General features: G+C 39.5%; 1 protein-coding gene across 1 annotated transcript; it reads right to left on the bottom strand.

The window, feature by feature from the left end:
• Nucleotides 1–5109: 5109 nt before the first annotated feature.
• Nucleotides 5110–17237, bottom strand: LOC120720479. The gene is made up of 4 exons (XM_040010193.1): nucleotides 17195–17237; nucleotides 16671–16736; nucleotides 10410–11939; nucleotides 5110–7083 (listed from the first exon to the last, which is right to left on the bottom strand). Exons 2-4 carry the CDS (start codon nucleotides 16679–16681, stop codon nucleotides 5520–5522), a joined length of 3105 nt encoding a protein of 1034 aa, XP_039866127.1. The 5' UTR covers nucleotides 16682–16736; nucleotides 17195–17237; the 3' UTR covers nucleotides 5110–5519.
• Between the last annotated feature and the right edge of the window lie 1707 nt (nucleotides 17238–18944).

Genomic DNA, 18944 nt, shown 5'->3' with positions numbered 1-18944 from the left:
CCTGAGGAATCTTTTCAGTCTCCTGAGAAAGAAGAGGCGCTGCTGCGCCTTCTTCACTGTTTTGTTTGTGTGTACTGACCACGTAAGATCCTCAGCCAGATGTACACCAAGGAACCGGAAGCTGCTCACTCTCTCCACAGCAGCGCCGCTGATGGTGATGGGGGTGTGTACTTCTCTGCACCTCCGGAAGTCCACTATCAACTCCTTTGTCTTTGCGACGTTGAGGGTGAGATGGTTGTCTTGACACCAGTGGGTCAGGGCACTGACCTCCTCCCTGTAAGCCGTCTCATCACCATTGGTGATAAGACCCACCACTGTAGTGTCGTCCGCAAACTTCACAATGATGTTGGAGTTGTTAGTGGCCGTGCAGTCGTAGGTGTAGAGTGAGTACAGGAGAGGGCTCAGCACACATCCCTGTGGAGCACCAGTGTTCAGTGTGACGGGGGATGAGGTGATGCTGCCCAGTCTGACCACTTGGCGTCTGTCAGACAGGAAGTTAAGGATCCAGCTGCAGAGGGAGCTGCTCAGTCCTAGATCCTGCAGTTTCCTGTCCAGCTTCGAGGGAACGATGGTATTGAATGCTGAGCTGTAATCTACAAACAGCATTCTCACATACGTGTCTCTCTTCTCCAGGTGTGACAGGGCAGTGTGTAGTGTCAGGGCTATGGCATCATCAGTGGACCTGTTGTGGCGGTATGCAAACTGTAGAGGGTCCAGTGAGTCGGGTAGTGCAGAGCAGATGAAGTCCCTGACCAGCTTCTCGAAGCATTTGCTTACGATGGGGGTCAGGGCTACAGGTCGCCAGTCGTTCAGTGAGGAGATGGTGGAGGATTTGGGTACAGGGACGACGGTGGCCATTTTGAAGCAGGCTGGGACTACAGACAGAGAGAGGGAAAGGTTGAAGATGTGCGTGAACACTCCAGCCAGCTGAGCCGCGCATGACTTGAGGACGCGGCCGGGAATCCCGTCCGGACTAGTAGCTTTGCGTGCGTTCACCTTCCTGAAGCACTTCCGCACATCCTCCTCAGACACAGTGTGCACACTGACGTCATCCGCAGTGCGCACACTGTCCGGTCTCATGGTGTTCGCTGTGTCGAATCTAGCGTAGAATACGTTTAGATCCTCACACAGAGAGGCCGTGGTCTGCGGTGTGCTGGTTTTCCCTCTAAAGTCTGTGATCGTGTTTAGTCCCTGCCACATACTCCGAGGGTTGTCAAACTGTTGCTCCACCCTGTCCCTGTACTCACGTTTGGCTGCTTTGATCATCTTCCGGAGTTGGTAATGTGCGTGTCTGTAGTCTGATGTGTTCGCGGAGGCAAAGGCGGTGCTCCGTGCCGCCAGTGCTGCGCGAACATCTCCGTTAATCCAGGGTTTTTGAATGTTAATAGTACATTTCCCTTTTTTAGGAAATGACCTGTATGTATCTGTGTGACATCAATAAAAGGATCAAGTGCTGCATTATCTTTAGTTACATTGATGTTATTTATTTATGGTGGAAGAGTGGTGGAATATCGCTGTTGCTTTTGTATAAATGAAGTGGACATACCTGCGTGGCCGCGATCTAATCCTGTTTACATAAATCAAGCCTGCTCCCGAGCAGGTTTACGCTTACGGCTCTGTTGCTATGGCAGCAAGTCCCGGATGAGCTTTGGGGAACCGAACGATCCAAGATCACGTGAAATCGTCAACAATCAAATCCAGCTAACTTACTTAGCAGGTACGAAGAACGGGCCCCAGAGAAAGTTTTAAGTGCTGGAAGTACAAAACAGAAACATTACACTAGAAGTCATAACGATAAATAAACCCAGAATTAATAATAGTCATAATCAATGAGATGAGATGAACAAACACTATTTTTTTGGGGGGGGGGTTGTTTGTTTGTTTTATGACATGACATTGAAGGCAAGTACTCACAGCAGGAGAACATGCAGCTTTCTGAGTAATTTGGTGAGAAATAATGAGGGGAAACATGAAAAGAGGCCACAACAGACACATACTCATTGTCTTGATAAAAACTGACTGCAAGAAGTATATGCTGTGTGCAGATTAACATCCTACAAATCAGATTTCTTTAATTAGTGCTACATATTTTCCAAGTTACCGTGACCTGTTATTGACAGATTTTTTTCAATGCATAGCTGAAATTGTGTGATTCTGACAGCAAAGCCTGGATTTTCTCTCTGTAATAGAAAAATATTGCATTCCTCTCACGAAGCAATGCATTACAACAGATTTCTGAGGCTTTACTTCTTGTTTCCATGGCGATCAATATACGGGTAAGAAACTGATAACTGATCTATATTTTTTGTTTCTCTGCTAGCCTTGTTTCATGTAAAACGTGAAATAGGGATTTATATTCCATTGCTCTTAAAATGACTTTTAATCAAAGTGTATAATTTGGATGATCCAAATTATATGCTGCTCAGGTGCAATTGACCCACCTGAGCAGCATCTGCAATCACGCCACGCCTCTAAAAGTTTAGAGTTTTCGGCGAATTTGGTTGCTATTATGTTGAGCTGGCAGCGGGAGAGCTGTAGCTCTGTGTGTGTGTACGGCAACTGGTAAAATAAAGATGATCAAAATGCCACTGGGTCTGCCGTGTTAGTATGTTTACAGTATTATTGATACTGCTAAGTATAAGTGTATGAAAAAGTATATTATCCTCATATTACTAAATATAAAAGGTATAAAGAAAATACTATTGTTTCAATCGTATGAGCAATATCGTACATTAGAAAGTTCTAAACAGCCCTGGGGGGAATTAAAGCTGTGTATTATGTGAACACAACTGAGACCACTGCAGGCAGAGCTGGTGCAAAGTACATACTGAGCCAGAAACAAGAGTCATGGAGACATCCCAAAATCTTTCCTGCATGTAATCCTGTGTCCAATACTGGCATGCAAGTGCAAAAGTATTCTAGCATCAAAGTGTGTTTTTTTAAAATGAAAGATAAAAAGCTACAGAGCTACAGGAAACACTACAGATACAAAGCACAATCTGATCGTGACCTGACCTAAGATTTTATGTGTGGAAGCAGTGATCATTAAAAGCGATCACATTGGCGGTGCACAGGCAGCCGTGTAAAAATAGTTTGACTGAATCAGGAGGAGTCCTGTACTTTTTCATTTTCAAGTATTGCGGTATGTGCCAGTATCAGTGTTTGTGAAAAAACAAGCACAGCCACATGTGGACCGCAAGATGCAAGCTGTGACTGGCTACTTCGGTGCTTCCCACACCCAACAAGCCTGTTCACTCAGAATGCATATGCATCTGGGCATCAACAGGACATGAATCTAGTTCATAAGAACTCACCACAGGCTCTTTTTAGCTAAAGCTGTCGATAGTTCTAGACCTTCCTTCCTGAATATGGCCTCATTTTGTTTCAAGTAATGTAACGTTGTACAAAAACACTTTTTAGGCACACAACTACAACTGTTTCAAAGTTAAAGATAATTCTCCATTGAGGGAAAGTTTTTATGATTCATGAGGTTAAATATGTTTAGATTAGATTCTTAAATCTAGATTAGATTTAGATTTGTGTGATTTAATCTTACTGTCGCTTTCTCTGAATGAGGTTTACAGACCACCAGATATTTGACTTGTGTAACTGAGGAGCTAAGAAAAAAGACGCGTCAAGTATTAGAAACCACAATGAATGTTGTTTGGTTTCCTTTAAGGTGAGTGTGGGGGACTAAAAAACAATATTCAGACCTAACAACCACACAGGTGGTTAAACTGTACAACCTTTGATTTCTACACAATTTAAGTTAAACCAAGTCAGAGGTGGCAATTTAAACTTACCACAAATGTCCTTGAGGTCCTTAGACTCTTGACTTTGATAAGCAAAAAACTTGCCGACAATGTGGAGGATAGCGCAATCACATTTCTTTCCTTGTACAAACAATGAAGGAAACCACATTGCTACAATGGAAATTCTCATAGACCAACTTTTATTTCAGAAGTGAAATATTTCTGATACCTGCTAGTGTTAAAAAAAAACGTAGACTCTGTGGGAGGGGTTCAAAATGTCAGCTCCCCACACAGAAACTAAAAATAAAAAGCAAACGTGAAAAAGATACCTCCTGTGGATTTACATCTCATTTGATTATACAAACACATTACTCAATTTTCTCTGCATTTTTTAATTTGTAATTTATCATTTTACTTACAAAAATGTTGACTCAATTTAATGTATGTCAGAAGTGTTAGTCCACCAGTTACCCACAGTTTTTACATTTAAATTGAACACTATTATTTGTTTACAGCACTCTGGTACTGTCACGGACCCGGTTCCGGGGACTTGGGGTCCGTGAGCAGTGTGGACCTGTAGTATTACTATTGCTGTTATTATTATTATTATTGTTGTTATTGTTATTATTGTATTGGATGTATGTTTGCTGCACTGTGCTCTTGTGTGTGAAGGCGCCAAAAAAAAGCTCCAGCCGATTCAAGAGAGAAGGACAACCGCTGACAAAGCAAAAGCCTGTAGCGATCCCGCATGTGTCAGGAGTATCGGAACAGTTGAGACACATTTTTCTAAACACCGGGTCTCTGTGGCTTTTAAACGCCAAAAGACACTGCGCCAAAAATTGGTCCACCCCAAGGATCGTGTCCCCCAACATAAACAGAGTAACATAATGTACACTGTCAAGTGCCAGGAGGATTGCCAGGATTTATACATCGGGGAAACCAAACAACCTCTGGCAAAGCGCATGGCACCACAATGAAGAGCTACCTCGTCAGGGCAGGACTCTGCAGTCTATTCACACCTACAGGCCAGCGGACACTCATGATGAGGTTGTACACATACTGGACAGGGAGGAATGCTGGTTTGAGCGCAGAGTCAAGGAGGCCATTTACATGAAAAGGGAAAGACCATCTCTGAATTGAGGAGGGGGCCTAAGGGTACATTTTTCACCATCTTACAATGCTGTGATTGCAGCCATTCTCCAACTCCCTGTGAATGGTTCTGCTAACAAAGCCAGCAGGCCAACATACATCCTGAATTACCATCCGGATTTTTCTGATATTTGTTTTGATATTTGAATGAAATCTCAGTTCTGAAAAAAAATCAGCTGATGATCTAGTAAAGACACTCTGAGCAAACTTGACTGAACAAAGCAGAGATTTTATTGAGGACTGACAGAAAAGTGCATCAAGCAGGAGACGGTTTCATGTGGATGAACAGAATATAGAGAATTTGAACAAATGAAGTCCAACATGAAAGAATCCAAATGTTTCCACTTGGCTTGAAGCACAGCTATCAGCCGACTCCCCGCTTACTCCACATTTTAACAGTACACTGTGGATTTTATGTATTCTAAATTCTAAAGTTCTACGTTTCTATGAGTAAATTATATAAGATAAAATAACATTTTGAGAAAATTCTTTCTCCAGCAAATTTTTCTGACAGTATTAAAATAATCTTACATCAAATACAACAAAATAAGTTTTTCATGTTCATAGAGTCAGAATATTTTTTTTTTCATCTCTTCACTCCTCTCAAATGTTATTAGTTTATTTCAGAGCTCCTCTGGTTCCTTCATCCACTCTTCTTCTCATCTCCTCCAGTTTCTGGACCTTGTCTGTGTCTCCTTTCTCCTCCATCTTCTCAATCAGGAAGTCCAGGTAGTGGACAGTAGTGGACTCTGAATCAATTTTCAGAGCTAGTTCATCCAGTCTGAGGAAATGTTGGTAGCACTCATCCAGTAACTGTGACTTCTCTGCTGTCAGTCGGCTCATTTCCTTTTCAAGATTTTCCAAAAGGCTTTGCAAGTTCTGACTTTTGTTTTTATTTGTCTCATACTTCACTTTCATTTCTTCCATTGTCTTCTTAACTGTTTTGGTCTTGTTCACATATCTCCACTTTTCTTTCACATGTTTTGATGCAGCACACTTTCCGATACAAACAGTGCAGCTGTCATCTTTAATGACCTCACAGTGTGAAGGATACCAGGACACACTGCATCCAGGATAGTGACAGTTCTCCATACAGACTGTACAGCACAGGGCTCCCTCATAAAAAAAACCCCACATCCCACCTTTGATATCTTCTTTTTCTGTGTAGACCTCATCAACTTCAACAGTGAAGTTCTTGTTCGCATTCATGGTTTCTTTATGTTTCTTCAGACCTTCTTGAATCTGTCTGATTTCTCTCTGTTTCAGTTCAATCAGGTTGATTCTCTCTTTCAGGTTTTGGATGCTGGCTTTCAGTTTGATGCGTTTCTTCAACACTTTTTTGGTTTTCATGAGTCTTTGAGGTCCACAACTTGAAAGAAAAGTTAAAAAATCCCCCATTTGTTTCTTTGTTAAGTCCCATGACTTTATTAAAGAATTCTCATATGATTCCCTTCTCTCTTTGCTCTGTTGGTTATCAAACAGAAAGTGAACAGGCTCATTCTTCTCATTTCTGGCACATTCAATGCTTGCAGCTTCAAGCGCTTCAAGAGCATTTTCAGGTGGCATACCATCTGAGTGTGTGATCAGAGCTACGATGCTTTTCCCCACATTTTTTCCAAACAGAGAAATCACTGAGTTAAAGATATAACTCTGCCGGTCACTCAGGCGATTATCTGTCGCCTTCATCACCAGACCCACTGAATTAATTTCATGAACTCCATCCTCTGACCGAAACAAGTCCAATAATCTTTCACCAATGATGTTATCATGATCAGTCCCTCTGGTGTCTCCATATCCAGGAGTATCGATGATGGTCAGAGAGTATGGCAGAATTTGATTTTCAAAACCAAAGATCTCGTACACGATCACATCTGATGTCTGACTTTTTGCCTGACTTCTCATCTCTTCCTCTACAATCTGAAACCAGACTTCATCCTCCCACTTCACTCCCATGGTGTAGTTGATCAAAGTGTTGATCAGAGTGGATTTCCCCCCTCCTGTTTCACCCACAAGTAGGATGGTTTTATTTATCTTATTAAAATCTTTTTCACCAAGAGTCATTCTTGTCAGAGTTCCAAACTTCTGTTTTTTTGGCCTCAGCTGGTAGACAGCAGGAGATCCTGAATAGATCAGAAAGCTGTCTGATGAAATATCCTCATATGGTGGTGAGATGAGATTGATCCTGTAGGAGAAAGTACAGATTTTTCTGTTTCTTATTTTCATATGATGCATTAATTAATTGATCACTTACTGTAAAATGAAACTATTTTATTGCCAATTTGAGCTCATTTTTATACTCTCACAACCACTCATTTGGAAATCTTATTTTCTGTTATGTGTCATGTTGTGACATATGTACACATATGGAACAATGTGATTTTGCACGTGCCTTTGTATTGATTTTGTATTGTTGTCTGTATTATTGTAAGGTCTTTACCTTACAATATTAAGCACCTTGAGGCAACAGTTTTTGTGATTTATTTCTATATAACTAAAATGTAATTACATTAAATTGAAGTTGATTTGATTTTGTCATCACAATGGTGAAAAAAGTTGCTGGATGGTAGGAATGATGAAAATGTAACATGTCAAAGATCTAACAGCAGTGGTTAATAAACAGAGAAACAGATCCATTCCGGAACACATGCCGACTTCACCAGTGTAGAAGATACTACAAAGAAGTGATAGCATTGTAACTAGCTAATAACTAATGGTCTCAGAAGTTAAGCTGGACCAGTGATATCATCAGAAAAACAAGAGTCCTGCCATGCTAATATTTGCCAGAAAGTCTCATTGCTGGATTACGTTAAAGTGGCTGATACTGGCACTGAGATTTGGTATATGCTAATGGAGTGGAAGCACATACTGTACTGATTCCAGCTTCTGTAACTGGGATGTATAAGTGCCTTTAATTTAGATGAAAAACAATGAAATGAAAAATAAAATCTTATGATAGATATAAATACAGATGTGGCTTTACATGTTGGTTTTTCCTTTGGTTTCTTTGGCACAACAAACTTGAAAACCACAGGTCTAGGATCAGATTACAGCTGAGCAACAGGTGAGGGGGACACTATCAATACTATTATTTTGTCAAACTTTTAAAAGTACATGTGTTTAGTAGAGCTGGGCGATATAAGATTTTTTCATATCACGATATGTTTTTTCATTTTAGCCCGATTTTATTTCGCTCTGAACTCGAGATTACTATACATGCATTTATTTCGTCATGCTTGGATTATTGTAATTTGCTGTTTATGTGTCTAAGCAAAGGTTCTCTGGATCGTCTGCAGGTTGTGCAAAACGCTGCAGCTAGGCTTTTGACGAAATCCTCCAAGTACTCACATGTGACACCGTTGTTATCTCAGTTACACTGGCTTCCTGTTAAATTTAGAGTTGATTTTAAGATCCTGGTCTTGACCTACAGAGCTGTGCACGGACTGGCACCTGCCTACATCTTTGATCTGCTACAGCCCGATGTCCCTAGCAGGTCTTTGAGGTCATCTGATCAGGGCTTACTTATGGGCTCAAAATGTGGTCATAAATATTTTGTACTTGTAAAAAAGATTTGTGTGTGTAAAAAAGATTTGTATGTGTAAAAAGAATTTGTGTGTGCGTAAAAAAGATTTGTGTGTGGACTTCGAAAAAAAAAACCCTGCAAGTTACAAGTACGGATTTTGACCCTATTTTTCTTCCTTTCATCTGATTGGTCAATGTCATGTCAATCACAAATGTAACAATCCAATCAGAGAACAGATGGGTTTGGCTGTCGGAGGGGCGCTTTTTTGAACTGCAGGTCCTTGAAGGGTGATACAGTTTGAAGCTGGAGGATCGCTACATAAATATCCGATAGCAGCTAGGTCCCCTAACTTTCAGTAGCTGTTGAAAGGAAAAAGTTGTGGTATATCAGTGGTTAGAAATACCATTATTACTTTAGGATTAGTTTAACACAAAGTCAGGGCTGACCCGGGACCATTGCTGTGAGTCACAGTGCGCAGCATAAAAGTCCTTTCACATCGGACGCAGGATGTGCTGCTAATGCTAACTGCTAACTGCTGTTGCTCACAAGTAAAATGTGAAATAATCAGCAGCTTGTTTTGATTTAAATATTTATTTCCCATAATAAGTTCAACAGGGCAGATGTACTTAAAATAAGGCTTCAGTTTAGGCAAAAAAAGGCAAATATTGCAAACTACACAAAAGGTAGCCACTAAAGCATTTAAGTTTCAAAATAGAACAAACAAAACAGACTACTAAATTGTCAGTTCCACTTTGAATCTGAAACAAAATATTAATTCTAAAAATAAATCTTAGTTTATTTTAAAAAAGAAGAGACAAAATTGACTAACGTATATAATATTGCTTTGGAAGCGCTGTCTGAGAGAAATGTTTATGTCCAGGGAGTTGGTAACGAGGATCCATTACCTTAATTAGCTGCTTGAATCCTTCTTTTTCGACCGTGTTTATTGGTAGCATGTCTTTAGCAAGACAGTAAGCTATGGCATTCGTTATGTTGCTATGTCTCTTAGCGTTTTTGTCATATGGTAAGACGCTGGAGAAAGCCGACTCAATTGACTGTTGCTGCTTTGCAGGGATTCCCCTGGTTGTTTTCGACGACGAATTAGCGCTTTCAGTCAGAGTGAGCGTGCTCTAGTGGGTGGCACTGCTTCAGGTGCTAAAAAAGGTTTGTTGTATTTCCAGACTTTGTGGCAACATGCAATTTACAGTGCGCGTTACTCTGTTTTTTGTCAGACTTCAAATAGCCGAAATACCTCCACACTACCGAATTTCTCTGGCCTTTCCTTTCGACAATCTCTCCTGCATTGGAACCGTCATCTGTGTTCTCTTCGGTAACCTGGTCACCCAAACTCTCGGTTGATTTTTCTCTAGTCGGCATACTCATTTCCTCCATTAACCGGCCGGCACGGTGGCTGGCTGTTTCCCAAATAAATACACATGTGCGGCTTGGCACTTGAGCAGTACGTAACAAGTTACGTGACGCTGTGGCTGTGATTGGTTCGGCTCTGCGCTACTTAATTTGTATTGGCTATTCATTTTTTTCATAAGAGAGGAAGAGAGAGAGAGATGAGGTCTATCGCAATAGTTTCATTTTTCTATCGAGAAAAAGTTATTTCGCAATACATATTGTTATCATTCTATCACCCAGCTCTAGTGTTTAGTCACAAGTAGGTGCCTGGTCTTGTTGCTGAGTTGCATTAAAGACTGAGTTGCATTAAAGACTCTGTGAAGTCACAAATAAGCCACACTTCTCTTCTATGACCTTATAATTCTCACATTTATTAATCAGGATAAACCCCTTGAGATGTGACATCTAATTTTTGAGATGAGTTCAGATATGATAGTGAATAAATCTCAGTCAACTGAGTCATCTACCTTTAACGTGGTAGTTACCTGGTAAGATGCTTGTTATTGCAGGCAGTGCACTAGATTACATGACTTCATAACTAGACCTTATTATCTGCACATCTGTTTAGCAGTTTAACATACCTGTGTTGCAGAGCTGCTCTGGTTTCTTCATCAACTTGGCTTTCAATCTCTTCCAGTTTCTGGATTTTCTCTCTCTCACCTTTCTCCTTCATCTTTTTGATCAGAAAGTCCAAGTGTACAGAAGTGTTTACTGAATTAACATTCAGGTCCATCTGATCCAGTCTGACCACATGTTGGTAAGCTTCATCCAGTAGCTGTAACTTTTCTGTTGCCAGTTTGTTCATTTCCTTTTCCAGATTATTCAAAATGGTCACCCTAGGTTCAGTTTTATTAAATTCAAACACTCTCTTCTTCTTGGCATCCCTTAACCTGGTCACATACCTCCACTTTTCTCTTACGTGATCTAATGGAGGACACTTTTTGGTACAAACAGTGCAGTGACCATCTTTCATGACCTTGCAGTTTTCAGGTTTCCAGCTAAGTGTGCATCCAGGATAGTGACAGTTCTCCTCACAGACTGTACAGCAGACAGCTGCTTCCAGCCCACACATTCCACCTCTGATAGGTTCTTTATGTTTGAAGACCTCAGCAACACGTGGAGTGAAGTCTTCTATCATCTTCCTCTCTTCAGGTTTCTTCAGAGCTTCTTGAGTATTTTTGATTTCTCTTTTTTTTACATCAATAAACTTCATTCTGTCTTGCAGGTTTTGGATGCAGGCTGTTAGTCTGATGCGTTCATTCAGATCTTCAAATGTTGTCTCCAGCTTTTGAGCTTCACTTTCTTCTAGGAAGTCTGTGAACTGACGTACTCCTCTCTCTGTTACTCTCCATGCTGTCTCCAAACCAAACTCATTTTCATCTGTTCTCTCTTTGTTCTGCTGGTTATTAAAAAGAAAATAAAGAGATTGATTCTTTTCATTTTTAGCACATTTTATCTTCTGATGTTCAAGAGCTGTTAGAGCATTTTTAGGTGGCATTCCATCTGAGTATGTGATGAGGGCAACAATGTTTTTCTCCAGGTCTTCTCCAAACAGAGACATTAGTGAATCAAAGACAAACATCAGTCGGTCATTCAGTTGATTATCGCTCGCCTTCATCACTAGACCCACTGCATGAACTTCATGAACTCCACCCTCTAAACGAAACAAGTCCAATAACTTTTGATTGATGACGTCATTCTTTTTGGTCCCCATGATATTTCCATATCCAGGAGTATCGATGATGGTCAGAGAGTAGGGCAGAGTTTCATCTTCAAAACCAAAGATCTCGTACACAATTACATCTAATGTTTGATTTTCTGTCTGATTTCTCTTCTTCTCCTCTACAATCTGAAACCAGACTTCATCATCCCACTTCACTCCCATGGTATAGTTGATCAGAGCGTTAATCAGAGTAGATTTTCCTGTTCCTGTTTCACCCAAAAGTAAGATGGTTTTATTTGTCTTGTCTGTATTTTTTTCTCCAACAGTCATTCTTGTCAACGGCCCAGTCTTCTCTTTTTTTGTTCTCAGCTGGTAGACAGCAAGAGATTTTGATGAGATCACAACTCTGGAGATGATGTCCTTGTATTTAGATGAGATGTTATTCTTCCTGTAGAAAAAAAATTTAAATGTCACTTACACATTTTATCTTTAAATTTCTATTGATTCTAATAACTATGAAATTCTGAATTTGCAGATGGAGCAGCTCTCATTTCTAGAAATATGGACAAATTTATTAAACCCCCCAAAATATGACTATCCAGAGTTGGGACCAGGAAGCAGAGTTGCAGTCTTACACGCCTCTCTACAGCTTCTCTCCTCCTGTTACCCCCAAAAACCCATCTCCATAGAGACTGTGTCAGCTCCCAAACAGACAAAAAACAAACTAAAAACCAGCAACAAACAACTTAAACATAAAAAATCACAAAGAAAGAACAATACAGTATCCACATCTGAACCAAAGAGTAAAACAGTGAAATGTGGATTATTAAATATTGGGTCTCTCTCCTCCAAGTCTCTGTTAGTACATGACTTAGTAATTGATCAACAAATTAATTTACTCTGCCTTACAGAAACCTAGTTGCAGCAGGATGATTATGTTAGTTTAAATGAATTAACACCCCCGAGTCATTCTAACTACCAGAAACCTCGAAGCAGAGGCCGAGGGGGCGGTGTGGCAGCAATTTTTCACACCAGCCTATTAATTAATGAAAGACCAAGACAGACTTTTAATTCATTTGAAAGCCTGATGCTTAGCCTCGTCCACTCCAGCTGTAAAACTCAGAAACCAGTCTTACTTGTTATCATCTATCGTCCACCTGGGCCTTACACAGAGTTTCTGTCTGATTTCTCAGACTTTTTATTTATTATTTATTTATAAACTTTAAAGTATTAAAAAACACTGAGATAAGCTGTGTCCCATGGGACACTATATCTATATATATCATATATCCCATATCTCACTACGAAGCGTTTGGTCGCTGAATAAACGCTTCGTAGTGTGCATTCGTAGACCGATTATGTCACAACGACGCGACGAAGGGTGTCCCAATTCGACGTGTACTCCAAATGCGGTCGACAAATGCGCAGTTCATTTCCCCAAATTTGAAGGCTGGGTCCAGTGTAGACTTCGTGGCCCCATATATCCCACAATTTATAGCGTGGCGGTGGGTGTGGATTTTGTGTTTTCGGTAAAAAAAAGGAGGATGGCTAAAGTGGGGTGGCTGAAGAGTAAACTTTCAAAAGTAAGTATTGAATATTATGTCACTTATTTATGTGCAAATGTTTAATAATGAAGAACATTGAAACATTGCTGTTGGCCACATGTCGGCAAAGTTATGTGACATTAGTGATGTTAGTTCTTTCAGCATCAACTTGATTTTAAAGCATTTACTTTAATATATTAAATCTTACAGAGAATCTGATGATTTTGTGGATAATTAAAGTCAGTCATATATCCACAAACACAACAAGCTGAAAGTCAGTGATGCTGCTCGGTTTGCAGTCCTGAATATCACGGCACAAGCAGGATTCACTGCACTGTTAATGTTAGCTATGTTATATTGCTGCCTCTGTTCGGTGGTGTCGAGCCAAACGGACTTTAACGTGTGTTTGAACGAGCTGACGGTTCACTCGTTAAGCTGAATGAAAGATGCTTTAATCACAGCAGTCACACATGTGTCCACTGCACCATCTGGAACTCTTCTTGTTTAGCACTCGTAATAACACAAACACTAAATCCTGCTTCTCTGGTGCTGTTGTGTAGCAGTGTGTACACCTGAGACTCTCACCTGTCTGTCTGTCCTGCACGCTCTCTCTGTTTCTTTCTCTCTGATTGTGGAATAAAAGTATGAACAGTACAGAAATGAAGCCCAACAATCATGTTTTTACAGTCCCGTGGTCTCAGCCTCAGATACTTATCAAATCAAACAATGCTCATAAACAAGCAAATAGATGAACAAAACAATTTTCTCCTTCATCTCTGTCAAACAATGCTGTATGAAACGTTCCTCGCTGTTAGTATCATGGTTACTAGGCAACCTGAGCAGGGCGACGAAGGCCAGACTGTCCCATTTCACCAGCCTCTAACTTCCGCTCTTCTCATATTTCGGAGTACCCGCCCCACGTAGTCTGCGAAGTGTGTGTACTACGAAGCATGCGGTGGCTGAATTGGGACACAGCTATAGACTGGTTTTCTGGGAGCATGAGTAGCTGCTGCTCTACTGTGTGCCGCCATATTGACTGTCTGTGTGAATGTTAAATAAAAAGCACTTGCATAGAAAGAGCATAAAAGAAGTTTGACCCCTCGCTCAGGGGTAAATGTGACATTTTGACAGGTTCTCAAATATCACACATGATGACTTAGATCTCAGAGTGTCCGTGTCTTTTAAAGGGCTTAAAAACCCGGTTCTGACGGAGGTTTCTGTCGAAGTGCTGGGTCGGTGACCCAGTGTTTTGTGTTTATCATTATGGTTATTATTACGTGATGTGATGTTTGATCTCTTCATGGTTATCTTTATTAGTGTTTAGGTTTTGTTCTCAGGGTTTCCAGTTCTTAGGTTTTCTTCCTGTGCCCCCTTGGTTTAATGCCTAGTTATCCCTGTCCGTGTGCTCTCTCTGTGCTGTGTTTCGTGTCCCTGAGTTTCTGTTGGTAAGTTCAGTCTGTGGGTTTCCGGTTTTACTTTGTAGGCCTTTGGATCCGCTGTACCTCCCTCCCGTTTGCTATTCTTCATATCCCTCCGTGTGTGTATATGCCTGTGCTGGTTGCCGGTCCGTCTGTGTTACTTGGTGTATCTCCGCGTCTCTCTGCTGTCATCTCTGCTCATCATCCTGTGTTCTTATGGTTTCGGGTTAGCTCATTAGTTTTCTTTCTATTGTTGTAGATTTTTCACCTTAAAATAGAAAGTACCTTGAGGCTACTGAAGTTGTGATTTGGCACCATAAAAATAAAACTGAAATGAATTGAATAAAGGATATTGAAATAAAATTGATTAAACAAATGATTTGTGCTGTAAAAGCTTTTATACAATAAGGATTTATAAGATAAAATTCTATGTTGTTAATTACCTTAATCAGTTGACACCACCATATCTTGCTTAGCTTAGGTTGCCAAGATCTGCTGACCAGTTACTCTTACTTAAAATACTAGACACAAGAATATTGTTGTGGATTGAGCATTTTCAGTCATTTGTTGTTGTTTTTAAAATATATTTATGATTCTTTTGATGTGTGTCCATATGTGTATGATGTTTTGTGTATTTTATTGTCTAAGACTTATTGTTTATGTACAGCACTTGCACTGCCATTTATAATTGTGCTTCATAAATAAAAACTGGATTGAACTGAACAACTCCGGAGGAGGATAGCATGTATCCAGAGGATGACTGCTTTGTTGCAAACTATTGTGACATATTAAGCTGAAATCTCTGTGTTACAGCTGGCATGTATGATGAGCAGAAAAGCAAAAGAACACATAACATTATCTACTGTCAGCTCTTGAGCCATATCCATTTTATTGAAAAGGAAACTCCCACAAATACAGATACAATAAGGTCAGCTTCAAACATATTTGTCCATGTCCTCTTTAGTAAACAAGAGGCAGTAGTAATAGTAAACAGTAGGTTTTTAACATCAAAAAAAGGCTTTGCACTAGTGCAGACCTAAAGGAAATTTTGGCCTTTGTGTTCCAGAAGTTCCATAATAAGTACCTTTGAGAATTTCCATTTTATTATAATCACTCAGCTGCAAGGGATCATCTCACCAAAAACACTCTAAACACCGTAAAATGAAAAACAACCCAACATATTAGTATCAGAAAAATAAATTAGAATCATTTTCTCATCACTGGATTGGTTCATTTTATGGAAAATCACTGAGTCACTGATTTGATCCAACACCTCTCAGATGGTAAATGATGCTATAAAATTTAAATTTTTGACTAAATGAATGGCTGCCCAGGGAGGATCCCCATTGTTGATTTCTTGAGTAGTCATGGATTACTGATTAACTGGCAGACTATATGATATTAGGCAATGCTGTCTGATTCTGTGATGTGCTATAGCAGATTGCCACAACGGACTGTGCTGTTAAAATTCCCATTCACCTTGTACTCAGATTTTCAGTACAATTTGGGTCTACAGAAATAGTCTGATGGTCCTTCAGTGGTTAGATACAGGGGGACAGCAGGAATACCAAGTACAAGTGGATGATTTTGTGGAGTGGTCTAGGAGTGGAGTGGTCTGCTTCTGAATATAAATAAGGTCATAGAGGTGATGATCGACTTCAGAAGGAGGAGCACAACTAGATAGCCCGTATCTGTACTGGAACATGATGTTAATGTGGTGCATAACTACGAATACCTGGTCATTCACAACAGGCTGAACTGTCAGACCAACCAAGAGGCTGTGATCAATAACAGGATGAGAAGGCCATAATTCTTTTCCATCAGTCACATGGGATGAGCAGGGTACACTTTGTTGTGGTCTGCAGGTTGAGCACCAAAGCTGGAAACATCAACTGACTAAATAAGCTAATGAGGAAGGCTGGCTCTCTTACTGGCTACATACTGGACACTTCTGAAGATGTGGTGGAGACGAGATCACTTAAACTGTTTTCCATTGTGGATAATCCTCACCACTCTCTGCACCACTTAATGGACAGGCAGCAGAGCTTCTGCTCTAATTGACTGATTCTGTTTCAGTTTTAGAGTATGCTACCTCTGACTATTCACCTTAGTCAAAATTGAATTTTAATTTGTATCTTTGTTATAATGTTATAATATTTATAACATTTCATATTTAGATAACTTCCTTTTGTTTTAATGGTTAAACATTTCACTCACTGTGTTGCCATGGTGATGAATGTTATAGAGGTGTCCACCCGGGAAGCTTGAAATCAGTGCTGCTGTCTGGGTTAGATAAAGCAAGAGAGAGAGAGAGAAGAAATAAGTGTTTTATCAATTGTTGTGGAAGAAAAGTTCCCTCCACAAAAGTTTACTGAAGTCTTGTTGGGAACCCTGTCCTTTAATCTGAAGCGAGTCTCTGAATTCTTACTGTATTTCAAGACATTTGAAACTATAAACTAAAATGAATTCTAGTTTTTGAAATTAAACTGGACAGGATGTGTGTATATTGTGAATCACTGCTAGAGTTAATCAGCCAAACCACGGGTGAATTTCCAAAACTCCTGAAAAGTTTACATTTTAGTGTTACTGAAGAAAAAACTTACCTCAATTATGAAACAATAATTCATTTTAAAAATATCAATCAATATTAGTTACAAATATTTTTTCTATCAAGTTGGTTCTGGATAGAGTTTAAAGTTGATTAGGATATTTATGATATTTAAACTAATCCATCGTCTTACCTGTGTTGTCGGCTTCAGGCTCTGTGATATCTGAGGAGGCAGAAAGAGAAGAGGTGAGTCAGTGCCCACAGACTTTATACACCATAAGAAGAAGGGACCGCCCCTCTGCCCTCACAGAGCACTCTGATTTGACAGAAGGATTCTTAATGTTTTACTTTTGGAATGTTCTTATTTGCAAATAGATGAAGACAACATGAATAAAATATTTGCAGCATATACTGTACATATGCTGAGAAACTACAATGACAAGCTGGTTTTACATAAGCCTGCAGATTTCTCAGTCATTAAACCAAAACTGACCCTAAAGTTCTACATGTATGAATTACACACTTTCAAATGTTGACACGTGTTGTCAACATTAGTCTTTTTTATACTGAATTATGAACTTCTTTGGAAATTACACTGGGGAAAGGTGCCATTATTTTACTTTAACTCTCTGCTTCCTGCTTACTTTCCTCTCTGGAGGGTATTCATCATTTAATAAGTTATCAAATATATATTTTACATCTATTTTGATGATCTTTGCTCACTTACCTGTTTTGTTTTATACTATAAGGTATAAGAAAGAAAACAATTTTCACTAGCTGTCAAAAAATAATTTGTACACTTATGTCTGCATTTTTATTTTGTTAAATACGAACAAAATGATAGCAAAGGTGCTGTCACGTGTTTGCTCAAAAGAGATTGATTTATTTATTACTGTTACTGAAGGCTGCATTACATTCTGCTATGTGCAAATAATCATTTGCAGTTCTAAAAGCAGACAAAAAGAAAACATATTACTGGCTTTGTATACAAGAGTACTGCAGATAGTGCAACCTTACCTAATGTCCACCCTACTATTACTTATTTTATATTAAGATTTTGAAAATCTAGTTGGTATTGGTATGGTGAGTAACTTTCAGTAATAGTAATAAATCACGCAACAATAGTACATTCATGTATGTGGTGGAGACGAGCATGACAATATATTAAGCAATCCAAATTATTCAGAATACATTACTCTCATTGAGTAACTTAACAGAATAAATTACAAAATACATTTTGGGGGATGTATTCTGTAATCAGTAGTGAAATACATTTTAAAAGTAATCTTCCCAAAACTGTCTGCACAGTATTAATCCATAAAAAAATCTGGGCCTGTACGTTTCTGTTTTACAATAGGAGGATCACTGATGCACAGTATTACTTATTTACAGTCATGTAAAACAGAGGATTGTGCACTTCGTGAGAAACAGAGACAGACGTGAAAAACAGAGACACACCAGAGATAACATCTCAGAAATAACTAGCTGTCACAAACAAAGCCATCTCCTCCGTCACCTCCTAAAAGATTTCATTCATTGTTCATATTATGAGACAAAATCTGAAGATCAAAATAGAAAAAAAATTCTAAATATGATCACTATGACTCCAATATCTACTTCTTTTGTGTTGAATTTCATATTCTAACTCCACATGCACATTTGAGTTTGGACATCATCTTCACATTGAGTCACTTACAGAGCAACAAACAGTCCAACAGTCCCACCGAGTGTACTTATGTGAAGGGTGCGTGCACTGTAATGTGAACTCTCAGATAAAGAGTCCATTTGGTCTGAAACCTTGAAGGCTCATGTTTAATAAGACAGAAAGATAAAGTCACAGTTGAACTGTTGAGCACAGGTCTGTGGGCGTGCTGTAAAAAGGTTCCTGAAATGATGAGTGTCGGGATGAAATATTATGTTACTGTTACTATTCATAATCATTA

Source organism: Simochromis diagramma, unplaced genomic scaffold (genome assembly GCF_900408965.1).
Source record: "Simochromis diagramma unplaced genomic scaffold, fSimDia1.1 OVJJ01000585.1, whole genome shotgun sequence".
NCBI lineage: Eukaryota > Metazoa > Chordata > Actinopteri > Cichliformes > Cichlidae > Simochromis > Simochromis diagramma.
This window is presented reverse-complemented; position numbering and strand designations above follow the sequence as displayed.